Consider the following 18,621-nt stretch of genomic DNA (forward strand, 5'->3'; position numbering starts at 1 on the left):
CTTTTACTTGATAGTAAACTAAGCTACGCTAATCTAAAGATCTGTTTTATAATGAAAGCAATCAGTAGTTGACTGATAGTGACCCCGACATAGCTTTCTACAAAAGAATAGACTTAGAATTAGTCTGTGGCACACAGGTTTATTTAACAATATGGTATATAAGTACGAAATGAGCCATTTGAACCAGTTTGTACAGTGATTTCATTCTTATTTTCTGCATATTTACAGTACTGTCTAGCTGCATGATTTACATTAGAGAACAGTTCATCAATTCAAGTTTAATGCAAGAGAGACCATGATGCACAAAACTCTCTCTGAATACAAATCAGCAGTCAAACTAATTAATTTCCCACCACAGGCAAAAGAGGTTCAGTATGTAATGAGAATTTCTTTATACTGAAGGAGAGACAAAGCAATTTTTTTTAAACATCTGCAAGACAAATACTGGGCCCGGGCCAGTAAACTGAACATTCTGGCACCTGTGAACATTACAAGCTTCAATGCAAGTTTTTCTTACACCTGCATGTTGTGTTTGGGTGTGTGCAATAGTTCCTAGATCTATACAAATACGTTAATCTCCCATAGACTCTGCAAACAGGAAAGAAATTAAGGCTTTCCCAAAGGCAGTCCTTTTGAAAAATGGCATATTAGAATAAATTAGCCAGGAACAAGAGAAACTGAGCAAGAGGTGAAACCTGGCAAAAAAATTCCCCAGGCAAATAATTTTACAGTCTTCTCAACACAAATACGATATTAATTTGCAAAGGTACAAAATAAAAAAAGAATAATAAATTGAAATATTTTTTGTTTTGAGAAGTTTTGTTAAAAAAGTCAATACCAGAGCATAACAAATGAAAAACAAATTAAAACAACACAAAGACCAGGGCAAATTCTTGCATGGCTGGTCTGGAACCAAAAATATATTCTTTGTGTCTTTGTTGTCTTCTTTTCAACAGCAACTATTAAATCACTCTGTGTAGGAAGAAAAAGCAGTCCCTTGGTGTCAGGAAAGTTCACAGTCCGTAGGCCTCATATGACTCATTAGTTTGTTTTTCTTTTCGCTTTTTACATCAGCAAGTACAAAATTTTCTCAGCTGAAAACAGAACAAGGCCTTCTGTCATGAAATGCTACAATCCTTCAACAAATTTCTCCAACGTGTCTCCCGTCGTGTCACCCACCATACCCATGTCATTACTTAACCCCCCTCGATTTGGTGTGTTAAGCTGCGGCAGCATGGCACTCTGCTCCGGCGTTCCCATGTGTCCCTGGTCCATGGAGCCCGACATGGGGCCTCCGAGGCCGGGGTGAGGAGAGCTGGAGTGGAGGGCGCCGTGCTGGGGCGAAGGCTGCGGCTGTATTCGTGGGGAGGGGCTGGAATGCGGGGGCTGCTGCGAAGGTGGACGGGGCGACTGCACCGGGGCCGGGGAGCGGACTTGGTTTCCTAATGAGTTTGCCATTGCCTGGCCCGGTAGATGAGCTCCTCCCTGGGCCTGGCCTTGGAGCATGTGTGATTGAGGACTCATGGAGTTGCCCTGCACCGGAGAGCCCATCTGCTGCTTCAACATCTGCTGCTGCTGTTGGAGCATGCGCTGCTGGAGGAGATTCTGAGACCCATCCATGCCCATGCCAGGTTGGCCCATTTGGGATGTGGGAGGGAGCTGGCCCATGGGACCCCCACCTCCTTGCATAGCCATTTGCTGCTGCATACGAAGCTGGGAGTAGCTGGCCGGCCCTGGCTGCTGCTGAGGGAACTGACTATGGCTCTGAGGCATTCCTCCCTGCTGCTGCTGTTGCTGCTGCTGCTGCTGCTGCTGCGCCTGCTGCTGCTGCTGCATCTGCTGCATCCGGAGCAGCTGTTGTCTACGGTACAGCTGGGGATTGCCATTTTGAGCAGCGTTCATCATCTGGCCTTGGGGACCCATGGGTGCCATGCCTTGGGGCCCGACTTGCTGAGGAGGCTGCTGCTGGGGTGCCATCCCTGGCCTCTGCACCTGGTTTGCCATGGCTGCCATTGCCTGCATTCCTGCCTGAGACCCCAGCATGGCCTGAGAGTTCGGCTGCATCTGCTGCTGTGGCTGGTTGGCCTGGTACTTCGCTGTCCTCTGTTTAATGAAGGCGGCCATGAGTTGGGGGTTGGACTTGAGGATGTTGAGAACCTGCTGTTGCTGCTGGGGGGAGCTGGGAGATTTGAGGGTTCGCAGCAGGTCCTGTAGGGCACTCGGAGCAATGTTTCCAGGCATCCCGCGGGGCATGTTTTGCTGCTGTGGTGTCATGCCCTGCTGTGAGGGCCCCTGGGGAGGCATGACCCCAGGCATCTGGAGACCCTGTTGCTGAGGCATTATGGGTCTCTGCATGAGCTGGCCCTGTTGGGGCATGGGAGTTCCCTGAGCCTGCTGAGGGGCCATGGGGCCTTGTTGAGGAGGGACCTGTGGCGGATGACCCTGGGGATTCTGCATGGGATTCTGCATTCCTGGACCCCACTGGCCCTGCTGCTGCATAGCCTGCATCACCTGAGGGCCCCGCGGACCCTGCATCATCTGCATCTGGCCCTGCATCTGGCCCTGCATCTGACCCTGCACCATCATTCGTGGGTGGTTCATGGGCATCCCATTCATGGCATAATTCTGCTGCTGCTGCTGCTGATGTTGCTTTGCCTTGGCTTGCATCTCGATCTGTTTGGCCACCTTCAGGGCTGCCAGCAGCGGTTGCTGTTGCTGCTGCTGCTGCTGCTGCTGCTGCTGCTGCTGCGGTGGCAGAGGCTGAGGCTGCTGTTGGTGTTGCATGTTAGGCAGAGGTGACTGCTGCTGATGCAGAGGCGATGACTGAGGTCCTGGTTTGCCCTGTGGGACTGGTGTTGGGGGCTGGCTGATGCGGCCGTTGTTGGGAAATACTTGGGCAATATTGGCAGGGTTTGGTGGCTGATGCTGCTGGGGCTGGTTGGGCATGGGCTGAGGCGTCTGGGGCGTATTAGGCTGCGGAACAGAGTTTGGTGTTTCGGGGGCTGCTGAGGTAGGTGGAGATGGCAGGGGCATACCCCTTCCAGCCATGGTGGCCATTCTGCGGCGCATCATTTGAGCCTGATGGAGCCTATGCTGCAGCTGCTGCTGACGGAGTTTGTGCTTGATGTTGAGACAGAAGGGAACAGGACACTTGTTCTCCTGACAGTGCTTGGCGTGATAACAACATAAAGCGATGAGCTGCTTGCAGACAGGGCAGCCCCCATTCGTCTTGCGCTTGCAGCCCTTGGTGTGTTGAACCACCCTCTTCATCTTCTGGCATGAAGGCAGAGAGCAGTTTGCATTGCGGCACTGACAGGCGTGGACCAGGGACTGGATGCAGCGCTGGATGCTGAGACGCCGGCTCTCCTGCGGGCTCTTGGAGGCCTCTCCACCCTGTGTGTTGCTGTCGTCGTCTAAACCCAAGCCCCACTTCACCATCTGGTGCTCATGGCCCTTAGCGTTGTAGCAGTTAATGCATAGGTCGTAGTCCTGATGAGAAAATAATGAAGAAACATTAAGGTTATGTTAAGATTTAAAATGAATTCAAAACTGATAGATGGTGCAATTTCATTGTTTCCTACCTCGCAGACGGTGCAGTGCCAGCGAGTCTCCACGTGGTGCTTGCATTCATTGCAGGTGTACACAAAGCGGTCCTGGCCCTGGTTATGCAGCTCCACCAACATGCACATTGTACTCCATTTGCATCTCCTCAGAGAGCTGAACTCCCAGTGCTTGTCCCTGGCTAAAGTCAGAAAGGCATCACGGCCATCCATTAGGTCACAGGTCAGCAGAGGGTCGGGGTCCATTATGGGCGGCAGGGTGTTGATGACTGGCCCAGCATGGAGGTGGATGACAAAAAATACCTGGTAGAAGAAAGGAGAGGAAACGAAAGCAGTGAGGACATACAAAGTATCATCAGTATCAGTCAGTCCTTCCTTGGAAATATCAAAAGAGTTTGTAAAATCTGTTTTAGCGGCTTGATTGTTTCCTACCTCCTTGTGTTTCTCCATCGAGGCGTAGAGCTTCTGGGACAGATCATTAGCTACATTCGGCATCCCAGGCTTCTTCTTATTGGCTCGGCTGACGCTGCTCTTGTTTTTGTTGGCTTTCTTGTTGTTCTTCTTTTTGGCATTCTTGCTGTCAGTCGGGGTTCCCTTGAAAAAAGAGCGACAAGAACGTTCAAACAAACAGACGTTGCACAACAGGCAAGATGAGGTTATGCCATTAAGTTGAGTGGTTATACAATGCCTGAGTGGCTACTGAAAGCTTTTATATAATATCAACTTGAGGATAATAAAATCGAGGGTGAGACAGACGGCCTAAGTGCCAGGCTGCTGATTTTGGCATAACAAGAGAATTCCTTTTTGTAAAACCCATTTCTAAACACTCAGAGACAACAATCCAACAAACTCACCTCGGGTGTCTCACAGGAGGCAGTGTTCTCCTCCTTCTTCCTCTCCTCCTCCTCTTGCTCCAGCTCCTTGATGCTCTCCTCAAGAACATTAGGCCAGAAGTCGCCCTCAAAATACGGCAACTCGTAGGCACTGGTCAGTCTGTCGTCTGTTGCCTGTTTGAAAATGTCCTGAACACAGACACACACGACTCACAATCAGGTGACATAGTAACAAGGTTCCTAATGAGGAAGAAGAAAACCAAAAAAACTGCACAAAAAATCAAACTAATTATAAATGTGGCGATAACTATGAATATAAGCCCCAAATATGCATCCATCTATTCTCCAGAATGGTCAGAATAGTAGTTTTTTGGAACCAAATTGTCACTGACTGATACTGAACACAAGGGGGAGCCCCTCTAATTGTGCACACTTAGAAATAACACAGTGGTTCATGATAAATTCACATTTTTCCTGTCAGAAGGGAGACAAAGAGGAAATCTGAGTTTAAAACACAACAAACAGTAAAAATCCCTGTCAATTCAATTTTGTTAAAAAAAAAGGCTTCCTATCTGTTTTCAAGTAAGATCATGTTGAATTTGACTGATTAGGATCCTTGTGAATGCACAGTGAACTAGAATAATAAAGTGAATACAAAGTTAACACCAGTAAATCCTCATTGAGGATAACACCAAATACTTAAAGGTTAAAGTGAAAAGATCCCAAGAACCTACTTTACTGCAATATAACACTTTTTATTTTGAATAGTGGCTTGTACTCACTGCGCAGTAAAACTAGCAGATGACATTTTAAGAGACTGACTCGTCCTGCCATAGTAAAAAGATTTGATTTTGTTGTGAATTTTCTAACCTTGTAATCGTGCAGGATCCTCTCAGCGAACGCCTTGTCCAGCATCTTTCTGTACCACTCTTGAAGCCTCTTGGGTTTAGGGATCTTCTGGTCCAGGGGGTGACAGTGGAAAATGTAGTCATCTCCCTCGCTGGGTGGGCAGGCCCAGATGTGACCCATCACGTACCTGAACGGGACATATATTAAAATCAGCACTTGCAGGAGTGATACATTATTGAATACATTTGTAAGAAATGAAGATGATGTCAAAAATACTGATGTTACTCTTCACCCACCCCAGTCTCTTCACATACTCCAGGTAGCCTATTAAGATCTCATGGTATACTGCAGTCCTTAGCAACCGTGGTTTGAAGAAGTGAATACTGTCAAGGTATGATATGTAAACCCGTCTGGAAGGCAAACAAGAAAAATTGGACTCACGATTAATGCACTCAAAAAACAAAGTCAACTTGGGAGAAATGCACGTGGCGGCATTATCTTCCGCTGTAGTTTTACCTGGTATTTGGGAAGGGGCACTCTGAGCCGTACTCCTGGACGTGCATGCCGAAGAAACAAACGTCCACCCCGTCTATTTCCTCAAATGCAAAAAGTGCTTTGGTTCTGTAAGGGAAAGTCTCCACCATCTCGCCTGAGTCTACAAACCTGGGGAGACAGAGCAGCAGAAGTTAGGTAACAGAGAATTAAGACTTTATCTTTCAACATTTGTAAAGGTTAAATATACACAAGTTTTAAACCTTAGCATAGCACCTTACAGCTATATTCTAGTTGAATGAAAAGAGAAATGGCGTCGTGAGCAGGGAGTTAAGTCACATCTTTTCTGTGTGTGTTGAAATGTGAGCTCCACTGTCCAGTCCGAGCGCACGTTCATCTTTGTACATATGCGTGTGCGTGTGTGTATTTCACTGCATTTGATTCCCTCTCCATGAAACCATTGGTCTTCTGCACGTTAATAAAGCAAATGACTCAGGCTCCTTGGTTCAAACACTGCTCAGCTCGGCTATGCTAATGATGCTAGCCATGCTAACTGGCTACTAGCGGCTGTGCATGCCCGCAGAGAATGGTTTTTAAAATGTCCGACAAACAGGACTGGAGCACAATCCACAGATTATCATTGTAAACTTTACATTTTCACTTTATTTATACAACCGATCTATCTTTGAGGTCATTATTCACCATATTCATATTTCCTGTTTCAGATCTCGCTGGAGACCTGTGTTCCATGTCATCCCTCATCTATACATTAATTTATTCCGAACCATCTTCATTGTGTACATATTCGATTAATTGCACATCACATACACAGTAAATATTAAATTTGAATAATCACAAACTTCTCTTTTTCAGTGAGAAAAGATGTATGTGGTGAAGATTGCAGTTATATGTGGGGAGGGAAAAGCCACATCGACATTTAAAGACAACCCCAATCCAAAGAAGCACACTCTATCAGCTGGTGTGAACCTTACCTAGACTTCATGCCAGGCTTAATCTCCACATTTTTGTCAGAGCTGGCCACCACTCGCACAAACACCTCCCCGGCCTCTGGGTGGTTCTGCCTTTTCAAGTACTTATTAACTCTGTCCTCAATGTAGGTTCCAAGCCTCGTGGACTGCAATCCTTTACCAACACAAACAAATAAAGTGTAAGCATCCAAACTTAGGTGATTAAAACAAATTAGGTTCAATGTCAGTTTAGAGTCGTTTCATTTCGTGTAACTTACTTCTTGCTGCAAACTTGTTTTCCTTTCTTGTTTTATTGGACTTCTTTAGACAGTTGTCACAGATAAAACTAGTGGATGAAAGATTGAAAATCGTGTTTAGTGTCACTGCACATTAACTCCAGCAAATAAAGACATATAGTAGGAAACATGGACTGTGGATGCTCAAATGGCTGAGCAGTCATTCAACAGCAAAACAAAGACTCACCCTGTTGGCCAAATGATGTCATGGTGCAGCACGCAGATCTGATGCATCTTTCGTCCACAGTCTTTACATTCAATGAACCTGCAGCGACAGACAGTTGCTTTATCAGTGTGTTCTTTAAAAAAAAAGTGAAGAAGAAGCATCACTGCCATCAGATTAATAGACAAGGCCAGACGGTACTCACGGCTCAGAGTCCAACATGTCGTTTTTCTTCTTTTCAAACTGATCTTTCAATATCTTGCTGCATGAAAGAGACATAAAGAGAGAACTGAGTTCATGATGGCTCCTTGAAATGAAAGTTCACAGTGAAAACAGACCAATCATCTCACATGATGATCACCATGAGGAGCTCGGCCACCCGGGCCTGGTAACTTACGTCTGTTGCTGTGTCGGGTCGTCTCCAAGGGTCACACTGTTGCCCTGGATCTCATTGAAGCACTTTTCACAGAAGTGATACCTGTCGGCAATAAGGCCAAATTTAGGTGAACTGCAGCCAGCACACACAGTAGTAGCACAGGCAAACAGGTGTACAAGGTGGAAGGATGCAGAGTGAACAGAGCTCATGGAAACAAACAAGGATGGAGCATGGGCAGCGGACAGACAATGGGACACACACACACACACACGCGGGCAGAGGTATGTTAGTCGCAGTTTAAATGGTCATGATCCAATCGCTCTCATTCAAACTGGAAGAGAATGTGGGGAAACATCCTAAAATGTGAAAGACGGTATATGAATGTCAATAACACACAAATAATTGACAACACATTGGAGTAACTGTTTCACTGCATTCATGGATAACATCAACAACATTAGGGCTGTGACGATTCTCAAACCACTCGATTCACGATACGTAAAGATGGAACTCTGACGCAGCCTGTTGCGTGTGTCTAGTGACAATCCTATCCAATCACAACCCCAGGACCACAACCATGTGGAATCTGAACCAACACAGAAGTGACTAGTATCTTCTAGTGTGGAGGTCGTAGAGGATCGTCTCTTGCTGAAGTGTGTTGTAAAGTCTGCGTCTCTGAAGTCAGAGTCAGGAGGAAATCATCTGGTGGATTGCTTATTCCCTATGGAGTTTCCACTGTACTGACAGACTTGACCATCAACGGTACCGTGAGTGCCCTGAACACATTGTATATAGGAACGCTGTTGTTACTGAAGCGACACGGAATCTTCTCCTTCTGTTTAATCATCTGAGTCGTTTGTTTATGACGATCTACGGTAAAACAGATTACTTCTGTTGTATCTGTTTTTCGTTGTTTGAAGTGGATCCAACTGAACTGTGTTGGGCTTGTGGGGGAGAATGAACCAGACTTTGTATATATACGGATTGAACTCTGGACGTTAAGACTGTGTGAGACAGGCACACACATACCCTCTTTCCTATTCTTTGGTTATTTTTGTTTACGTAGATTTATGGGAAGTCAAGTCAAAGTTTAGTGTTCTCGTCTTTACTGATCCAAATGCTGGTGTTTTAATAAAGTCCAGAATTCACTGGAGAAGAGGCTGGACACACAGATACAAATGAGTGAGTTCTTCAGGGAAAGGGACTTGATCCGTTTTATTGAAGAAAATCCTTTTTTTGGTCATACTTTCGACTGTAGGATAACGATTTGAGCAAATGATAAATCCTTGCTAAGAGCTTCCTAGATAAACTGAGGAGCCAATTAAATTATTATTATCACTGATTTCTTTGTGGTTGCTGGTGAACCAAACCACATTTAGTAGCAAGTGTGTGTGATAATTTCACGTTGTTGCATTGGAATTTTTATTGAGGTGCAATGGCAGTTCCTAAACAGCAGGGGGAGCTTTGGTGCTGGTTGTATGGGGACGACACCAAACCCAATCATGCACATTCTGCTCAGCCACAACATACAACTCTCACTGGCGTCTGTGACGGTGTTAAGGAATGATGCTGCTTTTGGGAAAGGTGTATGGGAAGTCAGGTTTTATCTTGACACAACAGCACCCCCTCTCATGATAACCCCTAACCCACATTTGACCTATTTCTCCCCTTTAGCAGACTCAGCATGCACTTTTACCTGTTCTGGTAGCTGAAGTAGGTGCCATCCCTGGAGATGGTACACAACTGTTTGCCATAGCAGCACAGCGTCTGGGGTGAGAACTCGTACTGTGGAGACACATTAGTGAAAACGTGTTATTAGGATTATTAGTGGCTTGGAGAAAAAAACTAAAAACAGCTCTGTTCTTTTTTTCCTGCATTTTTTTTGTGCTCAGTTCGAGCGTTGGCTCACCTTCCTGCCACAGCAGTAGCCCAGGCCCTGCATGACGGGGTCAATCTCGGCCTCAAACACTTCTGCCAGTTTGGTGCAGTACTTGTAAACACGGGATGTCTTACGGTTGTACACCCAGGCATTGTTGAACATGAGCCACACGTCGTCCACATACTGCCAAGGCTCCTGGTACTGACCGGTGTCCAGCTTACGCTTGATAGTGGATAAGTCGATGGGAGTCTTCACAATGTCAAAGTAGTCCTGTAGAGCACGAGGCGGGAATGAGCAAATTATAATTATCAGTGTTTGCTGTCCTTGAAATACAGATATATGTGCATTTGATTATGGACACTCACAGGGATGCCCAGTAGCGTGGGGTCTACAGGTTGTCTGAAGGGCAGCGACTCTGGATCCTGCCTGTAGAGGGCCTCAAGGGTCGGCATTAGGGCTTGTCTCAGCTCCTCTGGCTTGAAAACTGGACAGACAATAATGTTTTTAAAACAACATCAACATTATTCTAGTGTCTGCAAAAAACAAGATTGTAATCTGCATTTAAGGATGCAAATGCAAAGCAACAAGCTCCATCAACCTGTACACTGATTTCAAAAAGTCTGATCACCATTTACTTACTTACAGTCAATCCTCATTGGCACAGGTATTACATTTTACTCCTTTAATGTGATTAAATGGCCACGAATATGTATATTTAGAATTTATTCACTTGATACTATGACCCATTTTTCTATCATTTAATGTATCGTCAATCACTCAATATATACAGAAGAGATCTGCGGCCTTACTTTTTTTGCGGTTCGCAGCGGTGGAGGCGGCTGACGTGCTGTTGGCCCCGCCTTCCTCCTCTTCTTTGGGTTCTGCCTTTATCACCGGCTTCTTCTCCTCAGTCTCCATTGGTTCCTGCTTTGGCTCTGCTGCCTCTGGCTCCTCCTTCTTCACCATTTGGGGTTTGGTTTCATCATCCGGCTACATGAACACAACCGTGGTTAAACAGCTATACGAGGATTCTGCGCCACAAAACTATGCAGGTATTTAATGTGTTAACTTTGTAGCACAACAATTGAGAAGTCACAAGTGCTTTTTGGGAGATGATATGATGCAGCGAAGGTTGTTTTATGGTGAAGAACCTTTGCAACAGTAGCCGGGGGTTCAATAAGAAATGGTTTCTAGTGTCATCTACAGAAGACAAACCTTTGCTTCTTTACATTTCTTGTATCAACAATTATTAGATAACCTTGTACAATCATGTGCATACCTCCATTTTTATACTAGTCTGCTTCTTCCCAGAGGTGTTGTCATCTTCTTCATCTTTTACTTCAGGTTTGGCTTCGGTGCCGCTCTTGTTAGACATGGCCTTCTGGGAGCTCAGCTCAGCCACAGAGCCTGGGGTGGCTACTCGGTTATCTATACTGGCTGATGCCTGTAGAGGGAGAGGACATTCTGATCAGAGCGCTGATCATTTATATATATATAAGGTTGTATTGACTTTACTGAAGATCACTGAAGATCCATAAACAATGAATTGTCAGAGATCCTTTCTGAATGAGGTACAGACACAGATCTCCTGAAAAAGTGAATTCAACAGGAAATGGCCGAGACATAAGTGAAACAAGAGATACAGAGCTTTACTGTTAAACTACTATCTCACCGGTGTACTGGGGCGCTGTGCCTTCACTGAGGTGGGCTGCTGCATTTGGCTTGGGGCTTCAGAATGGGGCTGCAGGGGCGTGAGTGGCTGGGAAGGGTCAGGGGTGCCCATAGCTGAGGGGGGACCAGAGATGCTGGGTATGTGGGTTGGGGTACGGGAGGGCCCACCCGTGGAGGCAGGGGTAGAGGGCTGGGATAGCACCTGGGACTGGTGTTGGTGCAACTGCTGCTGCTGCTTCTGCTGTTGTTGCTGCTGCTGCTGCTGCTGTTGTTGCTGCTGCTGCTGCTGCTGTTGTTGCTGCTGCTGCTGCTGCTGCTGCTGTTGCTGCTGCTGCTGTTGTTGCTGCTGCTGCTGCTGTTGCTGCTGCTGCAGGCCGGCAGAAGGATTATGTGGAGGAGTTGCACCCCTAGTGGGCTGGGCTGCAGGGCCAAGGGAACCCAGTGCATTCAGAGGGAGGTTAGAGTTCTGAGGCTTCTGGAACAAAGAGGGACGCACAGTTAGCACTACAGAACGTACCATTCATACAGCAGCCCACATGCTGAAACTAGCTAGAATATGTTCCGCAGTGCAAAGTCCACTAAACTCGCTAGGAAAATACAAAATGTCAGTGTTTTTCTCAGGACCACAAAGGTCTCCTCACCTGAGTGACAGCAGCCTGTGTTATGGGCTGGCCCAAGCCTGAATTCACATTCATTCCTCCACCTGCAGCTGCAGGAAACTGGCCCTGTGGCAGGAACTGGCTCTGGTTGGCTGGCTGTGCAACCATGTTATTCGCATGACCACCCATCATTCCTTGTGTCTGAGCCATCCTTGATGGGGACATGCCCATCTGGAAAACAGAGAAGAGTTTTAACAGAGGATTCACGGCAACAGGAGGCAACCTCGTATTCAATGCCTGCCGAGTAAAATAAACTAAATGAAGGGAATGTAGAATACATGCATGCTACCACCACAACAGTGTAGCATTTGCCTGTGGTTTCTACAAACAGCGGTATCAATACCTGGCAACAGATCTAAAAACCAGGGAGGAACATTAAATGGCTTTAAGCAAGGCCTTCGTCTCATTTAAGGTTTCCTAGGGCAGCCAGCAGGCTGGTTTGTAAACAGATCACAACCTGTGTCACCTTTGATAGATGTTTTGTGTCAAATAGGTACCAACTGAGTAAGTAATACAAGATGAGGCATATGACAGCGCCAAGAAACGAAAAAAATGAAGGAGAACAAGTTTAAGAAAGAAACCGAAGCGTTGAGCAGAGCTACACATTGACAGAGAGAAAAAAGAAATCGAACCGGGGGGACGGAGCTCATGTTCATCTGCTGAGGATGGTTCATGGGGGAGGGAGCACGTGCTCCCATGGGTGCCTGAGACATCTGCGCATTCTGCATTGCCATTGGGTTAAATTGATTGATTCCTGTGGGAACACACAGACACACAAACAATTATATACCTGTTAACTATCCCTAAGAGTTCTTAATTTAATATTCCTTGCCCTACTGGGCTGGCAGCGGAACTAAAGCAGCTTACTTAAATCAGAGTTCTAAGAAATTGATTTGTTAACTGGTTAAACCATTAGGTGTGTTCACGAAACAGTGTTTAAAATAGAAACTATGAGTTGACTTAAAAATGGGGAATCTCAGCTGGAAAAGGACATATGAATGGTTTCTCACTGAAAACCCTGGCGAGTGAGTGAGAGTGAGCACATACCTTGGGGCACCTGCATTCGATTCATGATCTGATTTGGCATGTTGGGCATAGGCACAGGTCCATCTGCAACAAGACAAGATAGTGCAATGCTCATTTAAAAGTTGCTCTTAGTAGTAGAAAATCCTTTGGAAAGCATCCTATATAAAACATGATTTATTGTAAAAACTGAGAACGTTCAACCAGTGTGAAAGAAGTTAAGCTACTGACTGGGAGGCCGGACCGCCTGTCCTGGTCCCATGGTGTTGGGCTGACCCATCCCGGGCTGCGGAGGCCCACCTGTGCCCGACATGCCGGGCTGCTTCTGGAGCCGCGAGCGCCTCTTCTCCTCCAGCTCCTTCTGGATCTTGTAAATCTTTTCTGCCAGGAAGTGGTAATACTCGTCCTAATGAGAAACAAAAACAAGCAAGATATTTAAAATAGAAATTATTGAAATGTAAAATGTAATAAAAAAGGCCTTGCGCATAATGTTGTGAAGTGTATATTTATATTAGTTACCCTGCTGTTAGCCGACTCATACATGTCCCCCTCAACCTTGCGTGCATACGCCACCAGGTTCTCCATCCGTCGGTCTTTCAGTGCTGCAGGGTCTGGGGTCGGGAATATGGCTTGTACTCTGAAGAGAGACAGCAGGCAAAACACATAACTCAACAACAGCCCTATAGCATCGAGTTCTAGTCTATTTGCATATGCGAGAACTTGAGTATTTATAATACACGGTCTTAGCGGTTGAACTCACAGTTTGTGCACCAGGTGGGTGCGCAGGTCCTGAGTGACATGTTCATGCCAGGCCTTCCTTATCCCAGAAGCAGAGAGAGGGGTGGCAGCGGGCAGGTTTCCCATGCCTCCTACCACTGACCCATCTGGCATCAGCTGACTGCAGGACAGAGAGAAACTATTACTGAAGAACAAAGTAAGCCTTAGGACTCATTATCCTGGCTAATTCCCAGTCTTCAAATGAAAATACAGCAACATTCTATAAGGTCATATCAATATTTGCAAGATGATTGTATATCTATTAGGAAAGGCATTCAAGATAGAGGCTGCATGGGTCTAGCTTTGTGTGTGTGTATATAAGGATGAGACTGCTCACTTGTTGAGTGAAGAGGGCAGAGAGGAGTCGGAGTGCATGCCAGTCTGGTCTGAAGAGGGGACACCCATGCCTCCTGCCATCTGGTTCATCTGATTAGTGCCTGATAAACACACATCGTCAGTTACACGGGTTTACAAGAAAATGGCTTAGCAACAGATTTGGTGCTACTTAAACACAATCTCCTAGAAAAAAAAAAAAAAAGATCCCATCTAGCCCTTACCTAGTGCGTTCATATTTCGCATCTGCTGGTGCTGGGGTCCCTGCGGGTTTTGTTGAGATGGACCCTGTCCCGGGACCTGAGCAGGGGACTGGTTCCCATACGGCAGGCCCAGGGCAGCATAGGCCCTCTGCATGGAGCTGGGGTCAATGTGCGTGGCAGCACTGTTGATGGCTGTGGCGCTGGGCTGGCCAGGTCCAACTGTGCTGATGGCATTCTGCAGGCTAGCTCCAGGTGAATTTAGCATGGCTGAATGAGAGGACAAGATACATAAGGGGGCTTGGAAAATCAAATCGAACATTTAATGATTAATCTATAATAGCAGAGGAGTAACTGCTGCTTCTGGTGTTATAATTTCTTAATATCAAATCATATATAAATAATTAACCCCAAATATGTATCATTAGTAAGTGGTCATGTAAAATAATTCTCTTTAAATAAGTTTTTTAATAGTTGTATAAGTAGCTAAAATAATAAACATGAGTTTATTAAGAAAGAAATGTGTCTTGGAGAGCCACCATCTGAAAACCCTGCGCTGCTCCCTGCTGTGTGCTGTGCACGCTGCCTCTGTGGGGGATTTAAACCCGTCACTGAGCCTTTTAACCAATCAGAGGGCAAGTAGTCCCTAGACCCTGCCCCCACTGATAGCAGAGCCAGAGAGCCCCTCCCCCTGGGTGTCACATTACAAGTCTGGCCTTTTTAGAGGAATCCTCTTGCTGTTCCAGCTCTCACAGCCAGCGAGCCAGCACAGAGCAGGGCCGAGGAAACACAACCTGCAGGTGGCACCACTTCATACATACGCATGCACTGACTGGAGGGCGAGCTGCTCAGTGACAGCTGCCTTGTGTACAGGTTTACAAGGTTTTAATGACTTTTAATTAACAGGACAATGAAGAGGTTTCAAACAGGAATTATAGATAATGGTTTTGTGTTGTCTTTAAAAGGTGCATGTGTGCATTTTTATATGAATTTACAGATGAATAAGAGAAGGGGAGGGAGGCTGCTGGAGTTACTCACGCTGCTGGTTCCTCTTGTCACTTGCGTTTTTCAAAGGAAGGCAGACCGGGCAGTCGTGCTTGGTACAGTTCTTCCAGTGGGAGATGATCTGTCTGGATGATGCACAGTGAGCCACTGGAGGAAAAATAACAGAGAAACAAGACGTTCAGGATGAGAGTGTTAAAAAACAATAAAAACACCATATCACCATTATAAAAATAAATCACCAGGGAACACGTATAAAAAGGATGTTGACACAGAAGAGAAAGATTTGGGCAAGAAAATGGTTTAATAAGTGATTAATCTTTGTTCAAATAAAGGCAATTACTGCCTCATGACTGAAATACTATGGATGTCTAGAAAATACTATATGAATTCTAATGCCCAAAAGCAGCTTATGATAAGTCACGGTGACAATGATGTTTGACTTCCTCTAACCACTTCACCCGTGAGCTCCTGAGACATCATGTTTAAGAGAATGGGACAAACAGACAACACAACATACAAACACAGCTGTTGTTGGCATGAAGCGGAGGCATAAAGAGCCACGGCTGCTGGAGTACAATGTGCAAACAGCAATGTAAAAAAGTAATTAATCTACACTTTGTAAAGCCATAAAGACGGCCGAGGGTTTACTTTTACGAGGAGGTGAGGTTGCAGTCCAGGTGACTTCTGACCTATCAACACCTTTAACTGTGCCATGTAAAGCAATCAGCCCTTTGCCAAAGGCTCTGATTACAGTTACTCCCCACAGGCATGGTGCAGTTATCTAATGAATAAAAATCTTAATGAAGGACAAAATATTTATGTGTGACAACACGGTCACACAGAAGCTCAGATGAGCGTCAATCAAGTTAGCACATTAGTAGATACATTTAACACCTTGTGGACACATATGCACACTGTCACACTGGAGTAAGTGCACACAGAAATGTGGATCCATGCTTGAGTTGACCCAGGACTCGCATTCTCACTCACCCTGGCAGGACTTGCCAGCCTGGCAGTGGGTCATGTGGTTGAGGACGTTCTTCATGGTGCGGCAGTGGGGCAAAGTGCAGGCCCTCACCTCCCCGTTTGCCTGCTCCCGCCGCTGGCACTTGTGTGCGTGGAGCAGCAGGACCAGCTGCTGCTGAATGAGTTTGCGCTTCTCGGGGTCGGCCGTCGGGCCTGCTGACCCTCCGGCCCCGGGGCCCATGCCCACCGACCCTACCTGCTGCATCTGAGACTGCAAGAGAATGCCAATGCACATGTAGGTAAGGCACAGATCAGACAGATCTTCATTGTAAACTTTTAGGTTCAGTGTAAAAACTAACACTGAATAATACAAGGAACATGTTTGTTTTGTTTTGTTCATGGAATTAAAAGAAGATGTGAAACCATACAGAATTACCACAAACAAGGAAATCTATTGTATAATATAAATTGATGAACTTTTTTTCAGATATATGATTTCCTGTTCCTCAAACAGTTTTGCATAGCACTCAGATCTTATTACTTTGTGCCTTGAAAGAATCTCACTCTGTCTTCAACCCTTTGAACAAGATCAGAAAGGACACAAATATGTCACCCTTAATGAAATATTCAGTTTTGGCTTTGACTTTTCAAAGCAAGGAAGCAATGCATATAAATGGCTGCAAGAATATCTTAGACAAGCTGTGTGCTGTTAGTGTGTGCTCGCTGTATAAGAGGTCAGGTTAAGAGGTCAGGTTAAGAGTATATACATATATATATATATATACTCTGAATCACAGTACTTATGCAGTGGGGTTCTTGATTCTAATCAAATTTAGCCAATTAATCAAAATATTGCTCTTATATATTTATAATTGAGCTGAACTGATCTATTAATGCACAATTACTATAATAATAATAATTTCTTAATCTATATAGTACTTCTAAAAATGTATATGCAAAGTGCGACAAATATACAAATAAAAACCTGAAAGTAAAAAAAGAGATTAAAATGACAGAAAAACAAACAAATAAATGATTTTTATGACTTCTACAGTCATAAAAGAATAACAACATTAAATGATTTGACCCCATCAACACCACATGCTTCCACCACAGCTTTCAGTCACCAGTCTCATATCCATCTGTAACAGTTTCTTTTCAAAACAGCTGTCTACTGTACACTGACAACACCCATGCTTTACACACACTCTTCTTTCAAGATAATGTACATTCACTGTATTTATACTTCTGAATACATTTTTTAAAAAGATGTTTCATTAAGTTTTAGCACCCAGACTAAACTGAAAATCTAAACTACAACTTTATTCAAAATGTATTAAAACACGTAAAACCACATCAAAACAAACAATGGGTCCTATCTGACCTCTCTGGGGAAGCAAGTACACATACTTAAATGGCTGCAGACTGTGTCCTCATGTCTGCAGAGTACACGATGTGTGAAGCATAAACTAGCATATCCATTTCAACAAAAAAAAATGCGCAAAAGGAATGCATGTTGTATCGCTGCAGTGTATGAACAGTACCAATGCCCTTGTGCACATTTCTGTTTCTGTCGAACATTTCATCTTGGCTTTACTGCCAGTTGCAACACGCTGATATTGTGTGGATACAGATTCAGAGAATGAGTTTTACCCTGACTGACCTGAAGCAAAAAAGGACTGGGACAAACAGCCACTGTTTTAAGGATGTTTTAAGATGAGTGACACTCACCATGCTTGGCAAACTCCCAACTCCCTTCAGCTCAGCAGGGAATTGAGGCAGGTTGTTTGAAAGGGCCGTCTTGTTCTGGAGTTGTTGGGCGTTGACCCCCGTTGCCCCCATCTGCTGCACTCCAGCCTGACCATACTGCTGGCCAAATGGAGCACCCGACATCCCCATCTATAGTGAGCACACACGACAGAGGGTGGTCAGAGGAATATCAGGGAGCCAAGTGTCAGAACGGACAAATTATGTTCTTTACAGATGTGTCTGATGACAATGTTTATGAATGTGTCGGTGCGAGTGAGAGGCAGGATGGGCTGAGATAATCAATGAGCTGCAGATCTACTATGAACAGAGATTTCACCTTTTTAAGAAGAGTATCAAACCTTATCTGATAGCGTAAGGGTAACAATAAGTTTGATTCTATGTAAAACTGTAGCAGGTCAAAGGACGACAGTTGAGTAGGTCTTTCGTCTATGGCCCAGGAGGAATTTGCGTTTAGACTGCTCAAAGAATGTGGCCTGAACTTGGCGCTCGGCCAACACAAAGTGCAGTGTCCCTGGTTTGAATCCAGCAAGGAACCGTTGTTGCATCTCGATCTCAATGTTTCTCTCTCTTCAGTTCCAGACATATCTCTACTGTCACGGTTTAATACCACTCAGGGTTTACTCCAACACCCCTTAAAACTGAACTAAAACAAACAGACACTGTGTGTGGAAGGGTGGAGTAGATGCAATTTCTTGATGAGGGCTCAGGTGCTAAGTTTGAATGGTTGGGGTGGGGTTGGAGAATGGAGAATGCATTTCCACAATTTCATATAATTTTAGACCGATATCATGACAGTATTTA

The 18,621-nt window shown here is 45.1% G+C and overlaps 1 protein-coding gene across 1 annotated transcript in view; it reads right to left on the minus strand.

The window, feature by feature from the left end:
• Positions 1-119: 119 nt before the first annotated feature.
• Positions 120-18,621, minus strand: part of crebbpb (CREB binding protein b) — a 32,359-nt gene continuing 13,857 nt past the window's right edge. Inside the window, exons 3-32 of the mRNA XM_061089357.1 lie at positions 17,782-17,949; positions 16,075-16,321; positions 15,118-15,231; positions 14,104-14,349; positions 13,884-13,983; positions 13,530-13,667; positions 13,289-13,406; positions 13,001-13,175; positions 12,794-12,856; positions 12,379-12,500; positions 11,729-11,917; positions 11,395-11,562; positions 11,089-11,298; positions 10,696-10,860; positions 10,226-10,406; positions 9,782-9,900; positions 9,447-9,686; positions 9,234-9,322; positions 7,559-7,639; positions 7,367-7,423; positions 7,186-7,263; positions 6,981-7,048; positions 6,727-6,877; positions 5,759-5,905; positions 5,539-5,652; positions 5,264-5,429; positions 4,415-4,582; positions 3,993-4,154; positions 3,582-3,863; positions 120-3,489 (exon numbers count right to left, since the gene is read on the minus strand). Of these exons, the coding sequence (XP_060945340.1) occupies positions 1,129-3,489; positions 3,582-3,863; positions 3,993-4,154; positions 4,415-4,582; positions 5,264-5,429; positions 5,539-5,652; positions 5,759-5,905; positions 6,727-6,877; positions 6,981-7,048; positions 7,186-7,263; positions 7,367-7,423; positions 7,559-7,639; positions 9,234-9,322; positions 9,447-9,686; positions 9,782-9,900; positions 10,226-10,406; positions 10,696-10,860; positions 11,089-11,298; positions 11,395-11,562; positions 11,729-11,917; positions 12,379-12,500; positions 12,794-12,856; positions 13,001-13,175; positions 13,289-13,406; positions 13,530-13,667; positions 13,884-13,983; positions 14,104-14,349; positions 15,118-15,231; positions 16,075-16,321; positions 17,782-17,949 (6,687 nt within the window). The 3' untranslated portion in view covers positions 120-1,128. The remainder of the gene's footprint in view (positions 3,490-3,581; positions 3,864-3,992; positions 4,155-4,414; positions 4,583-5,263; positions 5,430-5,538; positions 5,653-5,758; positions 5,906-6,726; positions 6,878-6,980; positions 7,049-7,185; positions 7,264-7,366; positions 7,424-7,558; positions 7,640-9,233; positions 9,323-9,446; positions 9,687-9,781; positions 9,901-10,225; positions 10,407-10,695; positions 10,861-11,088; positions 11,299-11,394; positions 11,563-11,728; positions 11,918-12,378; positions 12,501-12,793; positions 12,857-13,000; positions 13,176-13,288; positions 13,407-13,529; positions 13,668-13,883; positions 13,984-14,103; positions 14,350-15,117; positions 15,232-16,074; positions 16,322-17,781; positions 17,950-18,621) is intronic.

This window comes from Limanda limanda, chromosome 17 (genome assembly GCF_963576545.1).
Source record: "Limanda limanda chromosome 17, fLimLim1.1, whole genome shotgun sequence".
Lineage (NCBI taxonomy): Eukaryota > Metazoa > Chordata > Actinopteri > Pleuronectiformes > Pleuronectidae > Limanda > Limanda limanda.